Consider the following 22591-nt stretch of genomic DNA (forward strand, 5'->3'; position numbering starts at 1 on the left):
TTTTGTGTGTGTGTGCAGTTTGTGTGTGTGTGGAGGTTGTGTGTGTGTGTGTGGAGTTTGTGTGTGTGTGTGGAGGTTGTGTGGGTGTGTGGAGTTTGTGTGTGTGGGTGTGTGGAGTTTGTGTGGGTGTGTGGAGTTTGAGTGTGTGTGGAGGTTGTGTGGGTGTGTGGAGGTTGTGTGTGTGTGTGTGTGTGTGTGTGGAGGTTGTGTGTGTGTGGAGGTTGTGTGTGTGTGGAGGTTGTGTGTGTGTGTGGACGTTGTGTGTGTGTGTGGAGGTTGTGTGTGTGTGTGGAGGTTGTGTGTGTGTGTGGAGGTTGTGTGTGTGTGGAGGTTGTGTGTGTGTGGAGGTTGTGTGTGTGTGTGTGGAGGTTGTGTGTGTGTGGAGGTTGTGTGTGTGTGTGTGTGGAGGTTGTGTGTGTGTGTGTGTGGAGGTTGTGTGTGTGTGTGGAGGTTGTGTGCCTGTGTGGAGGTTTTGTGTGTGTGTGCAGTTTGTGTGTGTGTGGAGGTTGTGTGTGTGTGTGTGTGTGTGTGTGTGGAGGTTGTGTGTGTGTGTGGAGTTTGTGCGTGTGTGGAGGTTGTGTGCCTGTGTGGAGGTTTTGCGTGTGTGTGTAGTTTGTGTGTGTGTGGAGGTTGTGTGTGTGTGGAGGTTGTGTGTGTGTGTGGTGTTTGTGTGTGTATGTGGAGGTTGTGTGTGTGTGTGTGGAGTTTGAGTGTGTGTGTGTGTGTGTGGAGGTTGTGTGGGTGTGTGGAGTTTGTGTGTGTGGAGGTTGTGTGGGTGTGTGGAGTTTGTGTGTGTGTGTGGAGGTTGTGTGGGTGTGTGGAGTTTGTGTGTGTGTGTGTGTGGAGGTTGTGTGTGTGTGTGGAGGTTGTGTGTGTGTGGAGGTTGTGTGTGTGTGTGTGGAGGTTGTGTGAGTGTGTGGAGTTTGTGTGTGTGTGGAGGTTGTGTGCGTGTGTGGAGGTTGTGTGCCTGTGTGGAGGTTTTGTGTGTGTGTGCAGTTTGTGTGTGTGTGGAGGTTGTGTGTGTGTGTGTGGAGGTTGTGTGTGTGTGTGGAGTTTGTGTGTGTGTGGAGGTTGTGTGCGTGTGTGGAGGTTGTGTGCCTGTGTGGAGGTTTTGTGTGTGTGTGCAGTTTGTGTGTGTGTGGAGGTTGTGTGTGTGTGTGGAGTTTGTGTGTGTGTGTGGAGGTTGTGTGGGTGTGTGGAGTTTGTGTGTGTGGGTGTGTGGAGTTTGTGTGGGTGTGTGGAGTTTGAGTGTGTGTGGAGGTTGTGTGTGTGTGTGTGTGTGGAGGTTGTGTGTGTGTGTGGAGGTTGTGTGTGTGTGTGGACGTTGTGTGTGTGTGTGGAGGTTGTGTGTGTGTGTGGAGGTTGTGTGTGTGTGGAGGTTGTGTGTGTGTGTGGAGGTTGTGTGTGTGTGGAGGTTGTGTGTGTGTGGAGGTTGTGTGTGTGTGTGTGGAGGTTGTGTGTGTGTGGAGGTTGTGTGTGTGTGTGTGTGTGTGGAGGTTGTGTGTGTGTGTGTGTGGAGGTTGTGTGTGTGTGTGGAGGTTGTGTGCGTGTGTGCAGGATGTGTGCCTGTGTGGAGGTTTTGTGTGTGTGTGCAGTTTGTGTGTGTGTGGAGGTTGTGTGTGTGTGTGTGTGTGGAGGTTGTGTGTGTGTGTGGAGTTTGTGCGTGTGTGGAGGTTGTGTGCCTGTGTGGAGGTTTTGCGTGTGTGTGTAGTTTGTGTGTGTGTGGAGGTTGTGTGTGTGTGGAGGTTGTGTGTGTGTGTGGTGTTTGTGTGTGTATGTGGAGGTTGTGTGTGTGTGTGGAGTTTGGGTGTGTGTGTGTGTGTGTGGAGGTTGTGTGGGTGTGTGGAGTTTGTGTGTGTGGAGGTTGTGTGGGTGTGTGGAGTTTGTGTGTGTGTGTGGAGGTTGTGTGGGTGTGTGGAGTTTGTGTGTGTGGGTGTGTGGAGGTTGTGTGGGTGTGTGGAGTTTGTGTGTGTGGAGGTTGTGTGGGTGTGTGGAGTTTGTGTGTGTGTGAAGGTTGTGTGTGTGTGTGTGTGTGTGGAGGTTGTGTGTGTGTGTGTGTGGAGGTTGTGTGTGGAGGTTTTGTGCGTGTGGGGGTTGTGTGTGGCGTGGTGGTTGTGTGCCTGTGTGGAGGTTGTATGCGTGTGTGGAGGTTGTGTGCGTGTGTGGAGTTTGTGTTGCCGAGTGGAGGTTGTGTGCGTGTGTGGACGTTTTGTGTGTGTGTGGAGGTTTTGTGTGTGTGGTGGTTGTGTGTGGTGTGGCGGTTGTGTGCATGTGTGGCGTTTGTGTGCGTGTGTGGAGTTTGTGTGCCTGTGTGGAGGTTGTGTGCGTGTGTGGAGGTTGTGTGTGGAGGTTTTGTGTGTGTGGTGGTTGTGTGTGGTGTGGAGGTTGTGTGCGTATGTGGAGTTTGTGTGCATGCGTGGAGTTTGTGTGCCTGTGTGGAGGTTGTGTGCGTGTGTGGGGTTTGTGTGCCTGTGTGGAGGTTGTGTGCGTGTGTGAGGTTGTGTGCGTGGGGGTTGTGTGTGGTGTGTATGTGTATGGGTGGAGGGTGTGGAATGTGTGTTGGGGTTATGTGAGGGTGTGTTTGTGTGCGTGTGTAAGTACATGAGAGTGTGTGGAGGTTGCACGTGGGGGTGGACTGTGGGTTGTGTGTTTGAGCAGTTGCTCTGTCTCAGGGTAAATTCCAGCTCCCTCACTATCTGATCATTTACTTCCTGAGGCAGCAAACAATCACCTCAAAGACTCAGAGTACTCACCCACCAGCGAGAAAACTGCTTTGACTATTCCCTCAGCAAGCTCCACTCGTTCGAAGCACAGTCTGGAGCATTTATTCCTCTTCAGTAAGAATTTGAGCGGATACTTTGCTGACCACCACAGCCCGAAGAGCAGGAAGAAGCTGCCTGGCAAAGCGTGTCCTTTGAAATTCGCCATGGCTGATTGGGATTGTCACCCTGTGCAGAGAGACAGTTCATTACTCTGCTCACTTCTACAGTCCAGGCCCACATTCTGCCTTTCACCATGTCCAGCACTGGGTTAAACCATCACCGAAAACAACAATAACAACTTACATTTATAGAGCGCCTTTACTAAAACGTTCCTGGACCCTTCACTGGAGTGTCATCAAACAAAATTTGATACTGAGTCACAAAAGAAGATGTCAGGTGAGATGACCAAAAGCTTGGTCAAAGAGGTAGGTTTTAAGGAGTGTCTTAAAGGAGGAAAGCCAGGTGGAGAGGCGGAGAGGTGTAGGTCTGGATAGGCACCAACATATTGCACCAGGAACATTTGACACAATTATTGACTCAGCCACGGACATGGGGGCAATTAATCTGTATATAAAGTGTATAGGCAATCTAATGGCATCAAAACACAGTGCAATTTAAAACATATTTCTCTCTCTATAAAGCTAAGTCTACAAATATCAATGGAGAGCAGCACAACTTTATTAGCAATCAAAACATCCACAAGGAATCACCTTGAGAATTGTTGGGTTGATGCTTGTCTATGTATTGCAACTGCAACAACGAGCACAAAGGACTTCGATGTAGCTGTGGCAGTGAGGTACATTCCAAAAAATATAGTGGGTTGAATGTATTATTATTAGCTTGCTAGCTAACTAGGACAGCTAGCTAATCGCGTTTTCCAGAGTGGAAAATTATTTGCTACTTTACTGGTTGAATAATAAATTTACTTCTCACAGTCCTGGTTTTTATCATATAATGGTTTAGCTGGCTGGCTGGCTGGCTGGCTGCTAATGCAATGTTATAATATGGTGTAGCTAGCTCTATCCTGACAACAAAAGTAATTTGCATTGGCATTGCATACTGTTTTGCTTGCTAGCTAGCTAATACAGGTGTGCAAACGGATCTAAGAAAGAACTTGCATTAATGTAGCACCTTCCATGACCCTGTGACTGAATTTAGGATGGATCCTGGGTCCCAGACCCAATTCCAGACCCCACCTCTCCCGACTGATAAACTGCTTGTGATAGGCACCATCCCAAGAATTGCAGGCACCCAAAGTCGGCTTCAAAGGCAGGAGTGCCATCCAACTGGGACAAGTGGCCCTCTAGAGTGAGATTGCCAGTTTCGTGCCAATTTGGGCCAATTGGATTCTGTGTTTCAAACCAGGCAGAGTCTATCTCCCTGGAACCGAAGGAATCCGGGGGAAATCCAATTGGGTGTTGGTGCTGAGAACTGAATTTGAGCTGTTCGTGAGTCAATCCTGTCTCTGAAGTTTAAAATGCTGAACGTAATTTGAAAATCTATACTGAACCATTTACTGGTGCCTGTGTGATTCAGAGATGCTCAATTAGAAAACCCTCCTTGAAGGGGCTCAATCAGCAGAAACTCACCAGGCTCATTATTTCCATCTGTGGGGTGGGGGCATCGAGTGAAATGACTTTTACACCAGGGTTAAAGTTACATCAAGTGTAAACTGACTTTACTCGATTGTTTGTACTAGTTCGGCTGATTTTACCCGAATTGCACTAATAAAACTAGTGGAAGATCGACCCCCTTATAGTTGACTTAATGACTCCTTTTGCAAATAAACTTCAGGTAGAAACTGTGGATTTAATGTACAAGAGGCCAGAATTAGAGGAGCGCAGATATCTTGGAGGGTTGTGGCTGGAGGAGATTACAGAGATAGGCAGGGGCGAGGCCAGTGAGGGATTTGAAAACAAGGATGAGAATTTTAAAATCGAGGCATTACCGGAGCAGCAGCTGATGTAGGTCAGTGAGCACAGAAGTGATGGGTGAACAGGGCTGGGGTGAATTCGGATATGGAGACACAGTTTTGGATGAGCTCAAGTTTTCGGAAGGTGCAACGTGGGAGAATGGTGAAGAGAGCAATGGAATAGTCATCTGGAGGTAACAAAAGCAGGAGGGTTTCAGCAGCAGATTAGCTGAGGCAGGGGTGGGAGACGGGTGATGTTATGCAGGTGGTCTTGGTCATGGAGAGGATTAGGCCTTGGAAGCTCAGTTCAGGGTCAACTAGGACGGTGAGGTTGTATACAGTGTGTTTTGGCCTGAATTGGTATGCAGGGATGGAAGTAGTGTTGGTTGAGAGTTTGATGTGGGGCCTGAAGACAATGTGATGGACAACACATGCCCCTCACCACGTGCTGCTCTGACACAGGGCAGCTTGCTCAATTTAAACTAGTATTGCCTCCTTTTCCCTTCTTTCCTGAAAGCGTGGCCTGCTAGGAAAGGCCTGTGGAAATAAAGGAACCAGCTGTGCCGTGTTTTAATCAACTGTCTGATCATAAATGCATGGAGTGTTTGAGATTCAGCAACACCGTCTCAGCTCCAGTCAATCCAAAGGTTTCTGTGTATTTTCTGGCAAAGTTGTTTGAGGGAAGAACAATGACACACTTTTCAAATAAAACCATGCTGTGTGATTGGCTCAGTTTTCAGTATGATTCATGGCTATGTTTGAATCTTCCTTCCAGTCCTGTAAGTATGTTGGGTATCTGCGGCTAAGCTGTTCAACAAACTGAGCTGAGTTAAGTTAACGGAGAAGGTAGCAGTAAATAGAAAGGTATCAAACACAGAAAGAAAATGTCTACTAGCTCGCTCCCAGAGTTAGGAACGATTACAAGAAAAGAACTACTTGTCCATATTGACAAACTCCCCTATCCACCATGTTAGTGACCTCCTCAATGCATTCAAACAGCTTAGATAGACACGACCTACCTTCACAAATCTATGCTGATGCTCTTTGATCAGTTCAAATTTGTCCAAGTGCTCAGTAACTCTTCACCTATTGACAGACTGACGTTAAGTTGACAGGTCTGTAGTTACTTAGATTCTCTCTCCCACCTTTTTAAATAATGGAGTGATAGTTGCAATTTTCCAATTCAATGGCACAATTCTCGGATCAAGAAACCTCTTTAATTTCCCCACTTGTTTCTTTTGATACCCCGGGGTGAAAAGCATCAGATCCTGGAGATTTACTTTTTAAGTCTCATTATTTTCTCCACTACTATTTCTTAACTTATATTAAGTCCAATAAGTTTTTACCCACGACTTGTTTTTAGATTCTTTTGTATCATTGATTTTTTTCTTCTTCCTCTACTGTGAAAATGGGTACAAAGTACTCATTTAACAAACCTGACATTTCCTTATTGTCGGTTACAGTATCACAGGCATCTTCCGCCTTGTAGGGATATAACCTAGTCTTGTGTTTCACCAGATACTCCGGTGAATATCTTCCACTGTCTATAGGTTTACCTGATAACGGTTCAACCAAGTGTATTGTCAACAATTTCTGTCTCATCCCTGTAAAGTTTGCCTCACTTAAGTTTAAAGCCTCGGTTGTGACTCTCCATTTTCCCCCTCAAGCTTACATCAAATTTGATCGTATTATGGCCATTATTCACAAGCTGTTCCCTTAACATCAGATTGTTAACTAATTCTGTTTTTTTACTCAAAATTAAATCCAGTGTGGTGTGCACCATTGTAAGTTTTAACTGTTACATGAAATGTTGCAAATTCATTCCAGAAATTAATTGCCTTGATTACTTGAGTTCTTTCGCTTTTTTCAGTGTCTGCAAAAATTAAAACCTCTTCGCTTCGCTTTTGCTACCTGGTTCCCTGACCTCCATATTTATGCATCCCCTGACTTCATCAACAGTTCTGTACATTGAATCTCATGTGAATCCTTTGTTCTTCCTTAATTCCACCCATATTATTTCCACTGCCTGCTCACTGAAATTCCTCTTTCAACTGCAGTAATTGTGTCCTTTATCAAGATTGTCACTCCTCCTCATTTGAATTTGTGTAGACAGCTCTCACTGGGTATATGACCCCACCCTGATCTATTTTAACTTACCATTCTTTCCCTTATGTTTCATTATTCCTGTTTTATTTTTAACAGGTATTTTATTAAAACTTCCTATGCTTTGTTCTGGACCTGGAGTATTTATACTATTTTGATCACTGTTTGTAGTTTCTGTCCTTTTTCTTATCTTTAGGTGGTTAGTTTTACTATTACTTCTGTTTGAGCTCCTCCCCCTTTATTGGTTTAAAGTCCTTTCTACATATTTATCCTTTCTGCGCAGACCTTGATCCCAGTCCAGCTAAGGTGGAGCCCGTCGCTGTGGTACAGTTCCTTCCTGTGTTCACTTGTTCATTATTTGTTTCAGAAAGTTAGTTAATAATTCCCAACCTAACAGGAGACCCCATGTGGTATTCTATCACTATTGAAGGCACAAGATAGTTCCCAGTAGTTGTAGTATTAATAGAGAGGTTTCATGATTATTATCTGAATGAAGACTCTCAGAGGCAGATGATGGCACACCTCCAGTGTGATACCACCACCAAACGAATCTTCCCCATGCCCTGTCAGCATTCCAAAGGGATCGTTCCCTCCGCGACACCCTGGCCCACTCCTCCATTATCCCTGACACCTCACCCCCTTCCCATGACACCTTACCATGCAATTGTAGGAGGTGTAATACCTGCCTTTTTACCTCCTCTCTCCTCACGATCCAAGGCCCCAAACACTCCTTTCAGGTGAAGCAATGATTTACTTGTACTTCTTTCAATGTAGTATACTGTATTCGCTGCTCACAATGCAGTCTCCTCTACATTGAGGAGACCAAACGCAGATTGGGTGACCGCTTTGTGGAAGACCTCCGCTCAGTCCGAAAGCATGACCCCGAGCTTCCGTTTGCTTGCCATTTCAACACTCCCCCCTGCTCTCATACCCACATTTCTGTCTTTGGCCTGCTGCAGTGTTCCAGTGAACATCAACACAAGCTCGAGGAATAGCATCTCATTTTCCAATTAGGCACTCTACAGCCTTCCAGACTGAACATTGAGTTCAATAATTTTAGAGCATGATTGGCCCTTTTATATTATTATTTTATTTTATCATTTTTTTTACCACGTGCCTGCCTTAAGATGGCCTTTTCATGTTTGTGCTTTTGGCTAGGGCTGTTCATTATTCTGTCATTGACACTCTCTCTGCACTAATGCTTTGTCTTTCACCACATCATTAGCACACTCTCTTTGCCTTTGCCCCATGACCTCCTTGTCAGTTAAACTCTCTGGCCCTCTGTCCTATCACACACCTTCCCTTTTGTTCTCTTTCCCTCCCACCCCAGCTTTACTTGCTTAAAACCTATTACATTTCTAACTTTTGCCAGTTCTGATAAAAGGTCACAGACCTGAAATGTTAACTCTGTTTCTCTCTCCACAGATGCTGCCAGACCTGCTGAGTATTTCCAGCACGTTCTGTTTTTATTTCAGGTTTCCAACAACTGCAGTATTTTGCTTTTATTTACTATTCTCTCACCTGTTAAAAATGATTCTACTTTTCCATCCTTCCTATCAAAGTGGATAATTTCATATTTCCCCACATTATGCTCCATCTGCCACATCCTCGCCCAATCAACGTAACCTGTCTAAATGTAGTCTTTTTTGGATTCTCTTCACAGCTTACTTTCTCTCTCTCTGCTGTGTATCATCAGCAGACTTGGATACATTACACTCAGTCCCATCACCTAAGTCATTGATACAGATTGTAAACAGCTGAGGCCCCAATACTGATCCTTGCAGCACAGCCATCACAAAAATGATCCCTTCATTCCTACTCTTTTCTGATGGTTAGCCAATCCTCAATCCACACTAATATAGTGCTCCCAATACGCGAGCCTCATCTTGTGCAACAACTTGTGTGGCACCTTATTGTATGCCTTCTGAAAATCCAAATAGACTACATCCACTGGTTTCCCCCTTATCTATCCTGCTAGTTACTACCTCAAAAAACTCTAAGAGACTTGTCAAATATGATTTCCCTTTCATGAAACCATATTGACTCTGCCTAATCATATCGTGGTTTTCCAAATTCTCTTTACTAATACTAATTACTTGAAGTTCCTCAACTTCAGATACCTGCTTTCCAACTATTTCCAAAAACAAAATATTTGTTTGACGTCCCTGCCATTTTTTTATTCCCCATTATAATTTCTCCTGTCTCAGCCTCTAAGGGACCTGTGTTTACTTTTGCTAATCTCTTCCTTTTTACATACTTTGTAAAAGCTCTTACAATCTGTTTGTATATTTCTTGCTAGTTTGCTCTCATATTCTATTTCTTCTCTCTTCATCAATTTCTTGGTCTTCCTTTGCTGATTTTTAAAACCCTCCCAACCCTCAGACTTGCTATTTTTGGTAACATTGTAAGCCTCCACTTTTAATTTAACTTCTCTAGTTAGCCATGGCTGTACCATCTTTCCAGTGGAGTTTTATTCCTCAAGGGAATTTGTTGAAAATGATGAATAATTCCTTTATATGTTTGCCCTTGCTTATCCAGTCAAATCTTTTAATCTAATTTCCCAGTCTACCTCAGCCAACTTGCCCTTCATACCCCTGTAATTAACTTTGTTTAAATTTAAGACCCTACTTTCGGACTTAACCACGTCACTCTCAAACTTACTATGGAATTAAATTTAATATCCTCTACCTAAAGGACCCTTTACTATAAGATTAGCAATTAAGCTCCTGGAATTGACCTCCTCAGTAACCTCTTTCCACATACTCTTTATTACATCACCACATGTAATCTAGTCCCGATTACATCACCGCACATAATCTAGTCCCTATTACATCACCGCACATAATCTATTCCCTATTACATCACCGCACGTAATCTAGTCCCTATTACATCACTGCACATAATCTATTCCCTATTACATCACCGCACGTAATCTAGTCCCTATTACATCACCGCACATAATCTATTCCCTATTACATCACCGCACATAATCTATTCCCTATTACATCACTGCACGTAATCTAGTCCCTATTACATCACTGCACGTAATCTAGTCCCCACCACGTCACTGCACATAATCCACTCCCTATTACATCACCACATGTAAATCCAGTGCTGAGGTAAGCTAACAGCACGGTTCTCGCTATCTGCTGTTACTGTCCTACAGCCAGTAATTCAAAAGGTTTCATCTTGTTTTATACTGAATTCTTGTTTCCTTTTCAGATCTTCTTAAAATAACCTTCAAATTAATTCTTATTTTCCTTTACAAATCAAAACAAAACTGATGGAGCTGCATAACTTACTATGGAGTCTGAGTACTTTAATGCTTTTAGTTCCTTGTTCTGTGTGGTTCAATAACCTTTGTCTCATATACTTGTGTCAGAACCTGTACAGCTCCTGCCAGGCACACAGACCCGAATAACCTCCACACTGCAAACTTACCAATGTTGTTCAGAGCTCACAGAACTGCTTTGGGCTGCCTGTTCCTTTCGATCTGCTAACTTCCTCTCACTTCTCGATATCTTCCTGAGTTTCACAACAACAGGTGCAAGTTACACCTGTCTCCCAGACACGGATTTCTAGGTTACATAGCCACTCCCTTAACCCGGCCTGATAAACCACCGCCACCTGTTGGACCAGGCTGGCATGACAGCACATTGGTCTTAAAGTGGAACTCCATCCAGTATGCAAGTTGGCTATGGGAGACCCTACGATACTGTGTAGTTAGTCTTCCAAAAAGAATTTGATAAAATTCATTATGAAAGATTGCTAGTCATGTTCAAAGGTATGGGGATTCAGGACAAAACTTATTTGGCTGAGGGGTAGAAAACAATGCATCCAGTGTAATGCCAGGTTCAGGGAAGTGGAGCATCCCAGGGCTCAGTAGCAGCTTCAGTGCTGTTTCTAATTTGCATAGATGCAAACAGATCAAATTTGCAGATCCCAAACTCAGAGACTCAATGGAATCGAAGGATGCAGTCCAGAAACTATAAAACATGTCAGTGGGTCAAACAACAACAGATGAAATTTAATGCAGGCAAGTGTAATGGATGTGGATATGCACTCTCTGAATGATTTTGAAATATGAAAGGGTGAAGTTGAAAAAAGAGCAGTCTTAGTAGACCCAATATTCAACATGTATCAGAAAGGTCTATACTATATCTGTCAGAAAGGCCTTATATCAATTGGAAAGATTTATCATACATATATTAAAAACGTTGATAATATATCACTCAGACAGGTCTCTCATATTACAATCAAAGATCTGTCATATATCAATCAGAAAGTTTGAGATCACCTTCAAATGCATCGAAGATCTGTCTGAGGATTTGGAATGGAAAATAATTTATGTGGGTTCAGTTGAAAATGAAGAATATTTCCAAGTCAGGGACTCAGTACCAGTGGAACCTGTTCTTATTAGAAGGTATATGTTTGTTTTTCAGTCTGATGGAGCAAATGCTTTCCTAATCCCAGATGCAGGTATGATTGAACTAGCTGTCCTTTTACTAATCTGCAGTTATCAATGTCACGAATTTATCAGGGTTGGGTACCAAGTAAATAATGTATTCTTCTTCTTTGGCCTCCTTGTCTCGAGAGATAATGGGTAACTGCCTGGAGGTGGTCAGTGGTTTGTGAAGCAGCGCCTGGAGTGGCTATAAAGGCCAATTCTAAAGTGACAGACTCTTCCACAGGTGCTGCAGATAAAATTGGTTGTCGGGGCTGTTACACAGTTGGCTCTCTCCTTGCGCTTCTGTCTTTTTTCCTGCCAACTGCTAAGTCACTTCGACTCGCCACACTTTAGCCCCGCCATTATGGTTGCCTGCCAACTCTGGCGATCGCTAGGAACTAACTCCCACGACTTGTGATCAATGTCACAGGACTTCATGGCGCATTTGCAGACGTCTTTAAAGCGGAGCCATGGACGGCCGGTGGGTCTGATACCAGTGACGAGCTCGCTGTACAATGAGTCCTTGGGGATCCTGCCATCTTCCATGCGGCTCAAATGGCCAAGCCATCTCAGGCGCCGCTGGCTTAGTAGGGTGTATATGCTGGGGATGTTGGCCGCTTCGAGGACTTCTGTGTTGGAGGTGCAGTCCTGCCACCTGATGCCAAGGATTTACTGGAGGCAGCGAAGATGGAATGAATTGAGATGTCACTCTTGGCTGACGTACGTTGTCCAGGCCTCGCTGCCATAGAGCAAGGTACTGAGGACACAGGCTTGATATACTCGGACTTTTGTGTTCTGTGTCAGTGCGCCATTTTCCCACACTCTCTTGACCAGTCTGAACATAGCAGTGGAAGCCTTTCCCATGCGCTTGTTGATTTCTGCATCGAGAGACAGGTTACTGGTGATAGTTGAGCTTAGGTAGGTGAACTCTTGAACCATTTCCAGACCGTGGTCGCCAATATTGATGGATGGAGCATTTCTGACGTCCTGTCCCATGATGTTCATTTTCTTGAGGCTGATGGTTAGGCTAAATTCATTGCAAACCTGTCGATGAGTCTCTGCAGACACTCTTCAGTGTGAGATGTTAATGCAGCATCGTCAGCAAAGAGGAGTTCCTTGATGAGGACTTTCCGTACTTTGGCCTTCGCTTTTAGACGGGCAAGGTTGAACAACCTGCCACCTGATCTTGTGTGGAGGAAAATTCCTTCGTCTGAGAACTTGAATGCATGTGAGAGCAGCAGGGAGAAGAAAATCCCAAACAGTGTAGGTGCGAGAACACAGCCCTGTTTCACGCCACTCAGGATTGAAAAGGGGTCTGATGAGGTGCCGCTATGCTGAATTGTGCCTTTCATATTGTCATGGAATGAGGTGATGATACTTAGTAGCTTTGGTGGGCATCCAATCTTTTCTAGTAGTCTGAAGAGACCACGTCTGCTGACGAGGTCAAAGGCTTTGGTGAGATCTATGATGTAAATAATGTATACTATAATCTAAAGCTGTCTTAAAATCCTCCTGTGAAACCAGATTTTTCTAAGCTCCAGCGAAACATTTTGACAACAAATCCAAGGAAGACAAGGTTCCACATCAATTGGGATAGCAGGAGTAGTGAAAAAATAAATGAGTCTGAATACACAAATCCTAATATACGATCTTTTCTTTCCATTAGTACTTTGCCTTCAGTGTCAAAGGGTTTCAAGGTTGCATCAGGGAAAAATAAGAGGCAACAAGGAAGGTCGATGAAAGTAAAAGCAAAATACTGCAGATGCTGGAAATCTGAAATAAAAACAAGAAATGCTGGAACCACTCAGCAGGTCTGGCAGCATCTGTGGAAAGAGAAGCAGAGTTAACGTTTCGGGTCTGTGACCCTTCTTCGGAACCCATAGTGTGTTTGATGTCATCCATATAGATTTCGGCAAGTCTTTGACAAGGCAAACTGCTCAGAAAAGTAAAAGCTCATGGGATCCAAGGACAAGAGGCAAGTTAGATCCAAAATTGGCTCTGAGGCAGGAAGCAAAAGGAGTTTATGATGTTTTTGTTACTGGAAGGCTGTTTCCAGTGGGGTTCTGCAGGGTTCAGTAGTGAATCCCTTACTTTTAGTGGTATATAATCAATGATTTAAAGTTAAATATAGGGGGTATACTTAAGAAGTTGCAGATGATACAAAAATTGGTTGTGTGGTTGATGGTGAGGAAGAAAGCTATAGACTGCAGGAAGATATCAATGGACTGGTCAGGTGGGCAGAAAAGTGACAAATGTTATTCAAACCAGAAAAGTGTGAAGTAACCCATTTGGTGAGGGCAAGCAAGGCAAGGTAATACACAATAAATGGTAGGATACTGAGAAGTGTGGAGAAACAGAGGGGCCTTGGGGTGCATATCCACAGGATCTGGAAGATTGCAGGACAGGTAGATAAGGTGGTTAAGAAAGCATGTGGGATACTTAATTAGTCAAGGCATAGAATACAATAGCAGGGAGGTTATGCTAGAATTGTATAAAACACTAGTTAGTCCACAGCTGGAGTACTGTGTACAAATCTGGTCACATTACAGGAAGGATGTGATTGCACTAGGGAGGGTACAGAGGAGATTTATGAGGATGTTGCCAGGAATGGAGAATTTTCGCAATGAGGAAAGATTGAATAGGCTGAGGTTGTTTTCTTTGGAATAGAGGAGGCTGGGGGAGATTTAATTGAGGTGTATAAAATTATGTGGGAGCTAGATAGAGTGGATAGGAAGGATCTATTTCCCTTAGCATAGATGCCAATAACCAGGGGGAATAGATTTAAAGTAATTGGCAGAAGGATTAGAGAGGGGTTGAGGAGAAATCATTTTACCCAGAGGATATTAGGGGTCTGGAACTCACTGGTGAACAAATTATTTTAGATCTAGTATTGTGCAATGAGAAAGGTTAATTAGTAAACTTGTAGTAAAGGGGCCTTTTGGGAAGAGTGAACATAATATTACAGAATTTTATATTGAGTCTGAGAGTGATTTAGTCAAGTACAAAACAAGCATCTTAAATCCGAATAAAGCAAACTACATTGGTATGAGAGGTGGGTTGGCTAAGGTAGACTGGGAGCCTAGCTTAAAAGGTATGATAGTAGACAAGAAATGGCAAACATTTAAAGAATTAGTTCATAATTTGCAACATTGCCTTAATGTATATAAAACCCATCGGAAAAGAGGCCCTACTGTGGCTAACAAAAGAAGTTAAAGACAGTATTAGATTAAAGGAAGAGGCTTATAATGTTGCTTCAAAGAATAGTAAGCCTGAGGATTGGGAGGATTTTAAATTCAGCAAAGGAGGTTCAAGAAATTGATAAAGAGAAAAAAGAATAGAGAATATGAGAGAAAACTAGACAGACAAACAGATTGTAAAATCTTCTATAGGTCTGTACAATGGAAGAGATTAACAGAAGTAAATGTGAGTCCGTTAGAGGCAGAAACAGGAGAAATTATCATGGGGAATAAGGATAGGGCAGAGACATTAAGTTAATACTATGTATCTGTCTTCACAGTAGAAGACAAAAACATTGGGAATTAGTGGGGAACCAAGGAGCGAGTGAAAATCAGGAACCTATGGATATTATTATTAGTGCAGAAATAGTACAGCAGAAATTAATAGGATTTAAATTTGACAAATTCCCTGGTCCCGATGATTTTTTAAAAGAGGTAGCTGCAGAGATAGTGGATGCATTGGTTTTGATCTTCTAGAATTGTCTAGATTTTAATACAGTCCCATGGATTGAAAGGTAGAATGTAACCTTACGATTCAAGACAGGAGGGAGAGTGTAAATAGTGAATTATAGACCAGCCATGGTCATATTAAATAGCAGAGCAGGCTCAAAGGGCTGAATGGTCTACTCCTGTTCCCATTTCTTAAGTTTTTATGAGGCACAGTGTGGCTTTCGTGCAGAGAGATCGACCGTTGACATGCTGTTCTCCCTTCGTCAGATACAGGAGAAATGCCGTGAACAACAGATGCCCCTCTACATTGCTTTCATTGATCTCACCAAAGCCTTTGACCTCGTCAGCAGACGTGGTCTCTTCAGACTGCTAGAAAAGATTGGATGCCCACCAAAGCTACTAAGTATCATCACCTCATTCCATGACAATATGAAAGGCACAATTCAACATGGTGGCTCCTCATCAGACCCCTTTCCTATCCTGAGTGGTGTGAAACAGGGCTGTGTTCTCGCACCCACACTTTTTGGGATTTTCTTCTCCCTGCTGCTTTCACATGCGTTCAAGTCCTCGGAAGAAGGAATTTTCCTCCACACAAGATCAGGGGGCAGGTTGTTCAACCTTGCCCGTCTAAGAGCGAAGTCCAAAGTACGGAAAGTCCTCATCAGGGAACTCCTCTTTGCTGACGATGCTGCTTTAACATCTCACACTGAAGAGTGTCTGCAGAGTCTCATTGACAGGTTTGCGGCTGCCTTCAATGAATTTGGCCTAACCATCAGCCTCAAGACAACGAACATCAGTGGTTAGCACCGCAGCCTCACAGCTCCAGGGGCCTGGGTTCGATTCCGGGTACTGCCTGTGTGGAGTTTGCAAGTTCTCCCTGTGTCTGCGTGGGTTTTCTCCGGGTGCTCCGGTTTCCTCCCACAAGCCAAAAGACTTGCAGGTTGATAGGTAAATTGGCCATTATAAATTGTCACTAGTATAGGTAGGGACAGGTGGGGATGTTTGGTAGGAATATGGGATTAGTGTAGGATTAGTATAAATGGGTGGTTGATGTTCGGCACAGACTCGGTGGGCCGAAGAGCCTGTTTCAGTGCTGTATCTCTAATCTAATCATGGGGCAGGACGTCAGAAATGCTCCATCCATCAATATCGGCGACCACGCTCTGGAAGTGATTGAAGAGTTCACCTACCTAGGCTCAACTATCACCAGTAACCTGTCTCTCGATGCAGAAATCAACAAGCGCATGGGAAAGGCTTCCACTGCTATGCCCAGACTGGCCAAGAGAGTGTGGGAAAATGGCGCACTGACACGGAACACAAAAGTCCGAGTGTATCAAGCCTGTGTCCTCAGTACCTTGCTCTATGGCAGCGAGGCCTGGACAACGTACGTCAGCCAAGAGCGACGTTCAATTCATTCCATCTTCGCTGCCTCCGGAGAATACTTGGCATCAGGTGGCAGGACCGTATCTCCAACACAGAAGTCCTCGAGGTGGCCAACATCCCCAGCTTATACACACTACTGAGTCAGCGGCGTTTGAGATGGCTTGGCCATGTGAGCCGCATGGAAGATGGCAGGATCCCCAAAGACACATTGTACAGCGAGCTCGCCACTGTTATCAGACCCATCGGCCGTCCATGTCTCCGCTTTAAAGACGTCTGCAAACGCGACATGAAATCCTGTGACATTGATCACAAGTCGTGGGAGTCAGTTGCCAGCGTTCGCCAGAGCTGGCGGACAGCCATAAAGGCGGGGCTAAAGTGTGGTGAGTCGAAGAGACTTAGCAGTTGGCAGGAAAAAAGACAGAGGCGCAAGGGAAGATCCAACTGTGTAACAGCCCCGACAACCAAACTTCTCTGCAGCACCTGTGGAAGAGCCTGTCACTCTAGAATTGGCCTTTATAGCCACTCCAGGCGCTGCTCCACACACCACTGACCACCTCCAGGCGCTTACCCATTGTCTCTCGAGATAAGGAGGCCAAAGAATGTTCTTATCATACATCCACCAGGAAGGTCTATCATTAAGTAATCAGAAAGGGCTATAACATATCATTTGGAAATGGCTATCATATAGCAATCAGAAAAATATATCATTTCCCATTCAAAAAGTCCATCATATATAGACTGTCTGTTGTCCTCAACATCCACCCTACTATCCTCTGCCATTTTCTCCACCTCCAGGCTGATATCACCACCAAACACATCTTCCCCTCCAATCCCCTTTCAGCATTCCGAAGGACTATTCCCTTCACGGCATCCAGGTCCACTCCTTAATCACCCACAAGACCCAATCCCTTTCCCACAGCACCTTTCCATGCAAGTGCAAGAGATGCAATACCTGCCCTTTTACCTCCTCTCTGCTCCCATCCAAGACCCAAGCACTCCTTCCAGGTGAAACAGTGATTTACTTGTACTTCTTTCAATTTAGTATACTGAATTCACTGCTCACAATGCAGTCTCCTCTACGCTGGAGAGACCAAATGCAGACTGGGTGACCGCTTTGCGAAATACCTCCACATTCAGACTGCAAGCGTGACCCCGAGCTTCCAGTCATTTGTCATTTTAATTCTCCACCTTGCTCTCACTCTGAACGCTCTGTCCTCAGCCTGTTGCAGTGTTTGAATGAAGCAAGCTCAAGGCATCTCATCTTTCGATTAGGAACTTTACAGCCTTCTGGACTCAACATTGAGTTGAATAATTTCAGATCATAACCACTGCCCCCAATTTTTTCAGACAACAGCTGTTGGTAATCGTTTTGCTGTTCTATTTTACACCTCCTTTACACCCATCTTTTGTTTCATTACTTGTTCCATTACCATCTCCTTTTGTCTTGCACCATCATCCCTTTTTGTCATTTAATCTCTCCTGCCTTCCATCCTAACACTGCCCTTCCCATTTTGTTTCTTCCTCTCCTCCCTCCCTTTCCCTGCCTATGTACTTTCTTAAAACCTGTTACATTTCTAACCTTTCCCAGTTCTGATGAAAGGTCATTGACCTGAAACATTAACTCTCTTTCTCTCTCCACAGATAATGCCAGACCCGACTGAGCATTTTCTGTTTTTATGTCAGATTTCCGGCAGTCACATTAACTATCTGCGATGAACCTGTTCCTTTGCAATGCAAGAGGATCGGGAAATGCCCCAAGTCCACTATAACAGTTGGTGGCCTGTAAGAGATCAGAATTTGTGGTCGAGATTTGCAAGGCAAGCCAACCCAGGAGCATTGACAGTTTTAATGAAAGACAGGAAGCTTTGCTGTATACAAGTGTACAAAAAAACTGCCTGCATTTGACTAGCAAGCATTGCAAAGGCCAAAAGGGCTTTTCAAGCTACAGTAACCTGTTAACAGTGTCACGGACTTGAATTTTTTTTTCTCCCCGGACTAAAAAAGTGTGTGTGTCTTTAAGACTATTAAAAAACAGTGCACTTTTATGGGAGGAGAACATTCTGGAGAGACAGTGTACCACAGTTGCATTTTGGTGACCGAGCAACAGCAGCAGAGAGAGAGAGAGAGAGAGAGAGGTCACATGGTAGGGTGTGTCCATTTTGACTGTGTGTGGAGCTGGCAGAAACCGATATGAAGCAGTTGGTTCTGTGAGCTTTTCCAGCGAGACCATCTGCGGAAAGGAGTTGTTGTGTTCTCTCGCTCTCTCTCAAGAAAAATTCTACATGGCTATTACAGAGACTGGGTTGAGGGAAGGACAGGATTGGCAGCTAAATGTTCCAGGATTTAGAAGCTTCAGGCGGATTGAGGGGGATGTAAAAGGGGTGGGGGTGTTGCAGTACTTGTTAAGGAGAATATCACAGTTGTACTGCAGGAGGACACCTCGGAGGGTTCATGCAGCGAGGCAATATGGGTGGAGCTCAGGAATAGGAAGGGTGCAGTCACGATGTTGGGGGTTTACTACAGGCCTCCCAACAGCCAGCGGGAGGTAGAGGAGCAGATATGTAGACAGATTTTGGAAAGATGTAAAGGTAACAGGGTTGTAGTGGTGGGTGATTTTAACTTCCCCTATATTGACTGGGACTCACTTAGTGCTAGGGGTTTGGATGGGGCAAAATTTGTAAGGAACATCCAGGAGGGCCTCTTGAAACAATATGTAGATAGTCCAACTAGGGATGGGGCTGTACTGGGGAATGAGCCCGGCCAGGTGGTTGAAGGTTCAGTAGGGGAGCATTTCGGGAACAGTGACCATAATTCCGTAAGTTTTAAGGTACTTGTGGATAAGGATAAGAACAGTCCTCGGGTGAAGGTGCTAAAATTGGGGGAAGGCAAATTATAACAATATTAGGCAGGAACTGAAGAATTTAGACTGGGGGCGGCTGTTTGAGGGTAAATCAACATCTGACATGTGGGAGTCTTTCAAATGTCAGTTGATTAGAATCCAGTACCAGCATGTTCCTGTGAGGAAGAAGGATAAGTTTGGCAAGTTTCGGGAACCTTGGATAACGCGGGATATTGTGAGCCTCGTCAAAAAGTAAAAGGAAGCATTTGTAAGAGCTGGAAGGCTAGGAACAGACGAATCCCTTGAGGAGTACAAAGACAGTAGGAAGGAACTTAAGCATGGAGTCAGGAGGGCTAAAAGGGGTTATGAAAAGTCATTGGCAAACAGGATTAAGGAAAATCCCAAGGCTTTTTATACGTATATAAAGAGCAAGAGGGTAACTAGGGAAAGGGTTGGCCCACATAAGGACAGAGAAGGGAATCTATGTGTGGAGCCAGAGGAAAGGGTGAGGTACTAAATGAGTACTTTGCATCAGTATTACCAAAGAGAAGGACTTGGTGGATGATGAGCCTAGGGAAGGGAGTGTAGATCATCTCAGTCATCTCATTATCAAAAAGGAGGAGGTGTTGGGTCTCTTGCAAAGCATTAAGGTAGATAAGTCCCCAGGGCCTGATGGGATCTACCCCAGAATACTGAGGGAGGCAAGGGAAGAAATTGCTGGGGCCTTGACAGAAATCTTTGCATCCTCATTGGCTACAGGTGAGGTCCCAGAGGACTGGAGAATAGCCAATTTTGTTCCTTTGTTTAAGAAGGGTAGCAAGGATAATCCAGGAAATTATAGGCCGGTGAGCCTTACGGCAGTGGTAGGGAAATTATTGCAGAGGATTCTTTGGGACAGGATTTACTCCCTTGGATACAAACAAACTTATTAGCGAGAGGCAGCATGGTTTTGTGAATGGGAGGTCATGTCTCACTAATTTGATTGAGTTTTTTGAGGAAGTGACGAAGATGATTGATGAAGGAAGGGCAGTGGATGCTGTCTATATGGACTTCAGTAAAGCCTTTGACAAGGTCCCTCATGGCAGACTGGTACAAAAGGTGAAGTCACATGGGATCAGAGGTGAGCTGGCAAGATGGATACAGAACTGGCTCGGTCATAGAAGACAGAGGGTAGCAATGGAAGGGTGCTTTTCTGAATGGAGGGATGTAACTTCTTCCCTTGCCTCCCTCACTATTCTGGGGTAGATCCCATCAGGCCCTGTGGACTTATTTACCTTAATGCTTTGCAAGACACCCAACACCTCCTCCTTTTTGATAATGAAATGACTGAGACTATCTACACTCCCTTCCCTAGGCTCATCATCCACCAAGTGGTGTTCCGCAGGGATCAGTGCTGGGACCTTTGCTGTTTGTAGTATATATAAATGATTTGGAGGAAAATGTAGCTGGTCTGATTAGTACGTTTGCGGACGACACAAAGGTTGATGGAGTTGCGGATAGTGATGAGGATTGTCAGAGGATACAGCAGGATATAGATCGGTTGGAGACTTGGGCGGAGAAATGGCAGATGGAGTTTAATCCGGACAAATGTGGGATAATGCATTTTGGAAGGTCTAATGCAGGTGGGAAGTATACAGTAAATGGCAGAACCCTTAGGAGTATTGACAGGCAGAGAGATCTGGGCGTACAGGTCCACAGGTGGAAAGTGGCAACGCAGGTGGATAAGGTAGTCAAGAAGGCATACGGCATGCTTGCCTTCATCGGTCGGGGCATAGAGTATAAAAATTGGCAAGTCATACTGCAGCTGTACAGAACTTTATTCAGGCCTCACTTAGAATATTGCGTGCAATTCTGGTCGCCACACTACCAGAAGGACGTGGAGGCTTTGGAGAGGGTACAGAAGAGGTTTACCAGGATGTTGCCTGGTCTGGAGGGCATTAGCTATGACGAGAGGTTGGATAAACTCGGATTGTTTTCACTGGAACGACGGAGGTGGAGGGGCGACATGATAGAGGTTGACAAAGTTATGAGCGGCATGGACAGAGTGGATAGTCAGAAGCTTTTTCCCAGGGTGGAAGAGTCAGTTACTAGGGGACATAGGTTTAAGATGAGAGGGGCAAAGTTTAGAGGGGATGTGCGAGGAAAGTTCTTTACACAGAGGGTGGTGAATGCCTGGAACTTGCTGCCGGGGGAGGTGGTGGAAGCAGGTACAATAGCGACGTTTAAGAGGCATCTTGACAAATAGATGAATAGGATGGGAATAGAGGGATATGGGCCCCGGAAGTGCAGCAGGTTTTAGTTTAGACAGGCATCAAGATCGGCGCAGGCTTGGAGGGCCGAATGGCCTGTTCCTGTGCTGTACTATTCTTTGTTTTCGCTACAAACCAAATTAATCCCTAAGTAAATAAGAAAAACTTTTCTTTCTTAACAAAATATTTTGTATTGCTGTGCTTATCGTGGATGGAACTGTTAATGCTACTGCAGCCAAACTGTCTGCCTATCGAGAACCGAATATTTTTCATCAAATCCAAGTGAAGACTTCAAGTGAACTTTGATTATCTTCACATCAGAAGACCTCAGTCATCAGGAACATAAAACGTAAAATCTTAATTATTTATTTTATTCTCAAAGGACAGCTAACTTTTCAAAACACTACCCTTTAAAAAAAACAGACAACTGTTCTTTTTGAATGTATGTGCATGAATGCGGGAGTTAGATTAGCTTAAGCAGTTATAAAATCTTTAGATAAGTTTATCTTAATAGTGTTGAAGATTTAATTTTTTTAAATAAATAGTTAATTTGTTGTCTAAAGATACCTAGTTTGGTCTGTTTCATCTTGGGGATACTAGAGTGTTTAATTTGGCAGTTTTTCTGATTTTAGGTAAAAATTTATAAATAAGCTGCGACCTGTGGAGTGACGGGACTGGATTAACAGTGTGTTGCACCCGCTGTGGTCATAACAACAGCTGCAAGCTGTTTTCATTACAGATAAACAGAGTCACTGGTGAAGAAATACATGAAGGGTATGGACTGTTTAGCAGAAAACAGAAAAGTCATAAAATTCGAGACAAGCCAATAAGCAGACATACTTCAAAGCTATGGTTTGCTTTGATGCCAAGTTAGAACTTTGGTGAAGCTCCATGTACATAAAAACATGGAGTCATGGTGTCTGAAAACAGAAAGACAAGAGATTGACATATTTTAAAAATGCTAATTTAGCTGGCCTAAGTGGCCTCAAAGTGTTTTGTAAAGCTGTGAGATGGTGACACAAACTGCCATTGATTGATTTGTCAGAGTTTGCCTTCTTTTGAAATGCAGAGAAACTAGAAATTTTCCAAGCAACAGTTTGTATGCAGTCAGTAATTTGAGGGACTCTGATTGTTTAATTGTCCTTTGGTTTTAAAATGTGTGTGTAACCAGGAAACATAGCTGCTATTATGTTTGCTGATAAAGATCTTA

The 22591-nt window shown here is 44.1% G+C and overlaps 1 protein-coding gene and 1 pseudogene across 1 annotated transcript in view; one reads left to right on the forward strand and one right to left on the reverse strand.

Annotated features, from left to right (window-relative positions):
* Positions 1-10370, reverse strand: part of tmem45b (transmembrane protein 45B) — a 32233-nt gene extending 21863 nt beyond the window's left edge. Inside the window, exons 1-2 of the mRNA XM_068054317.1 lie at positions 10219-10370; positions 2754-2948 (exon numbers count right to left, since the gene is read on the reverse strand). Coding sequence (XP_067910418.1) covers positions 2754-2928 — 175 coding nt within the window. The 5' untranslated portion in view covers positions 2929-2948; positions 10219-10370. The remainder of the gene's footprint in view (positions 1-2753; positions 2949-10218) is intronic.
* Positions 4750-22031, forward strand: LOC137381555 (histone chaperone ASF1A-like; annotated as a pseudogene).
* Positions 22032-22591: the final 560 nt, after the last annotated feature.

The sequence above is a fragment of the Heterodontus francisci genome, chromosome 22, assembly GCF_036365525.1.
Source record: "Heterodontus francisci isolate sHetFra1 chromosome 22, sHetFra1.hap1, whole genome shotgun sequence".
Lineage (NCBI taxonomy): Eukaryota > Metazoa > Chordata > Chondrichthyes > Heterodontiformes > Heterodontidae > Heterodontus > Heterodontus francisci.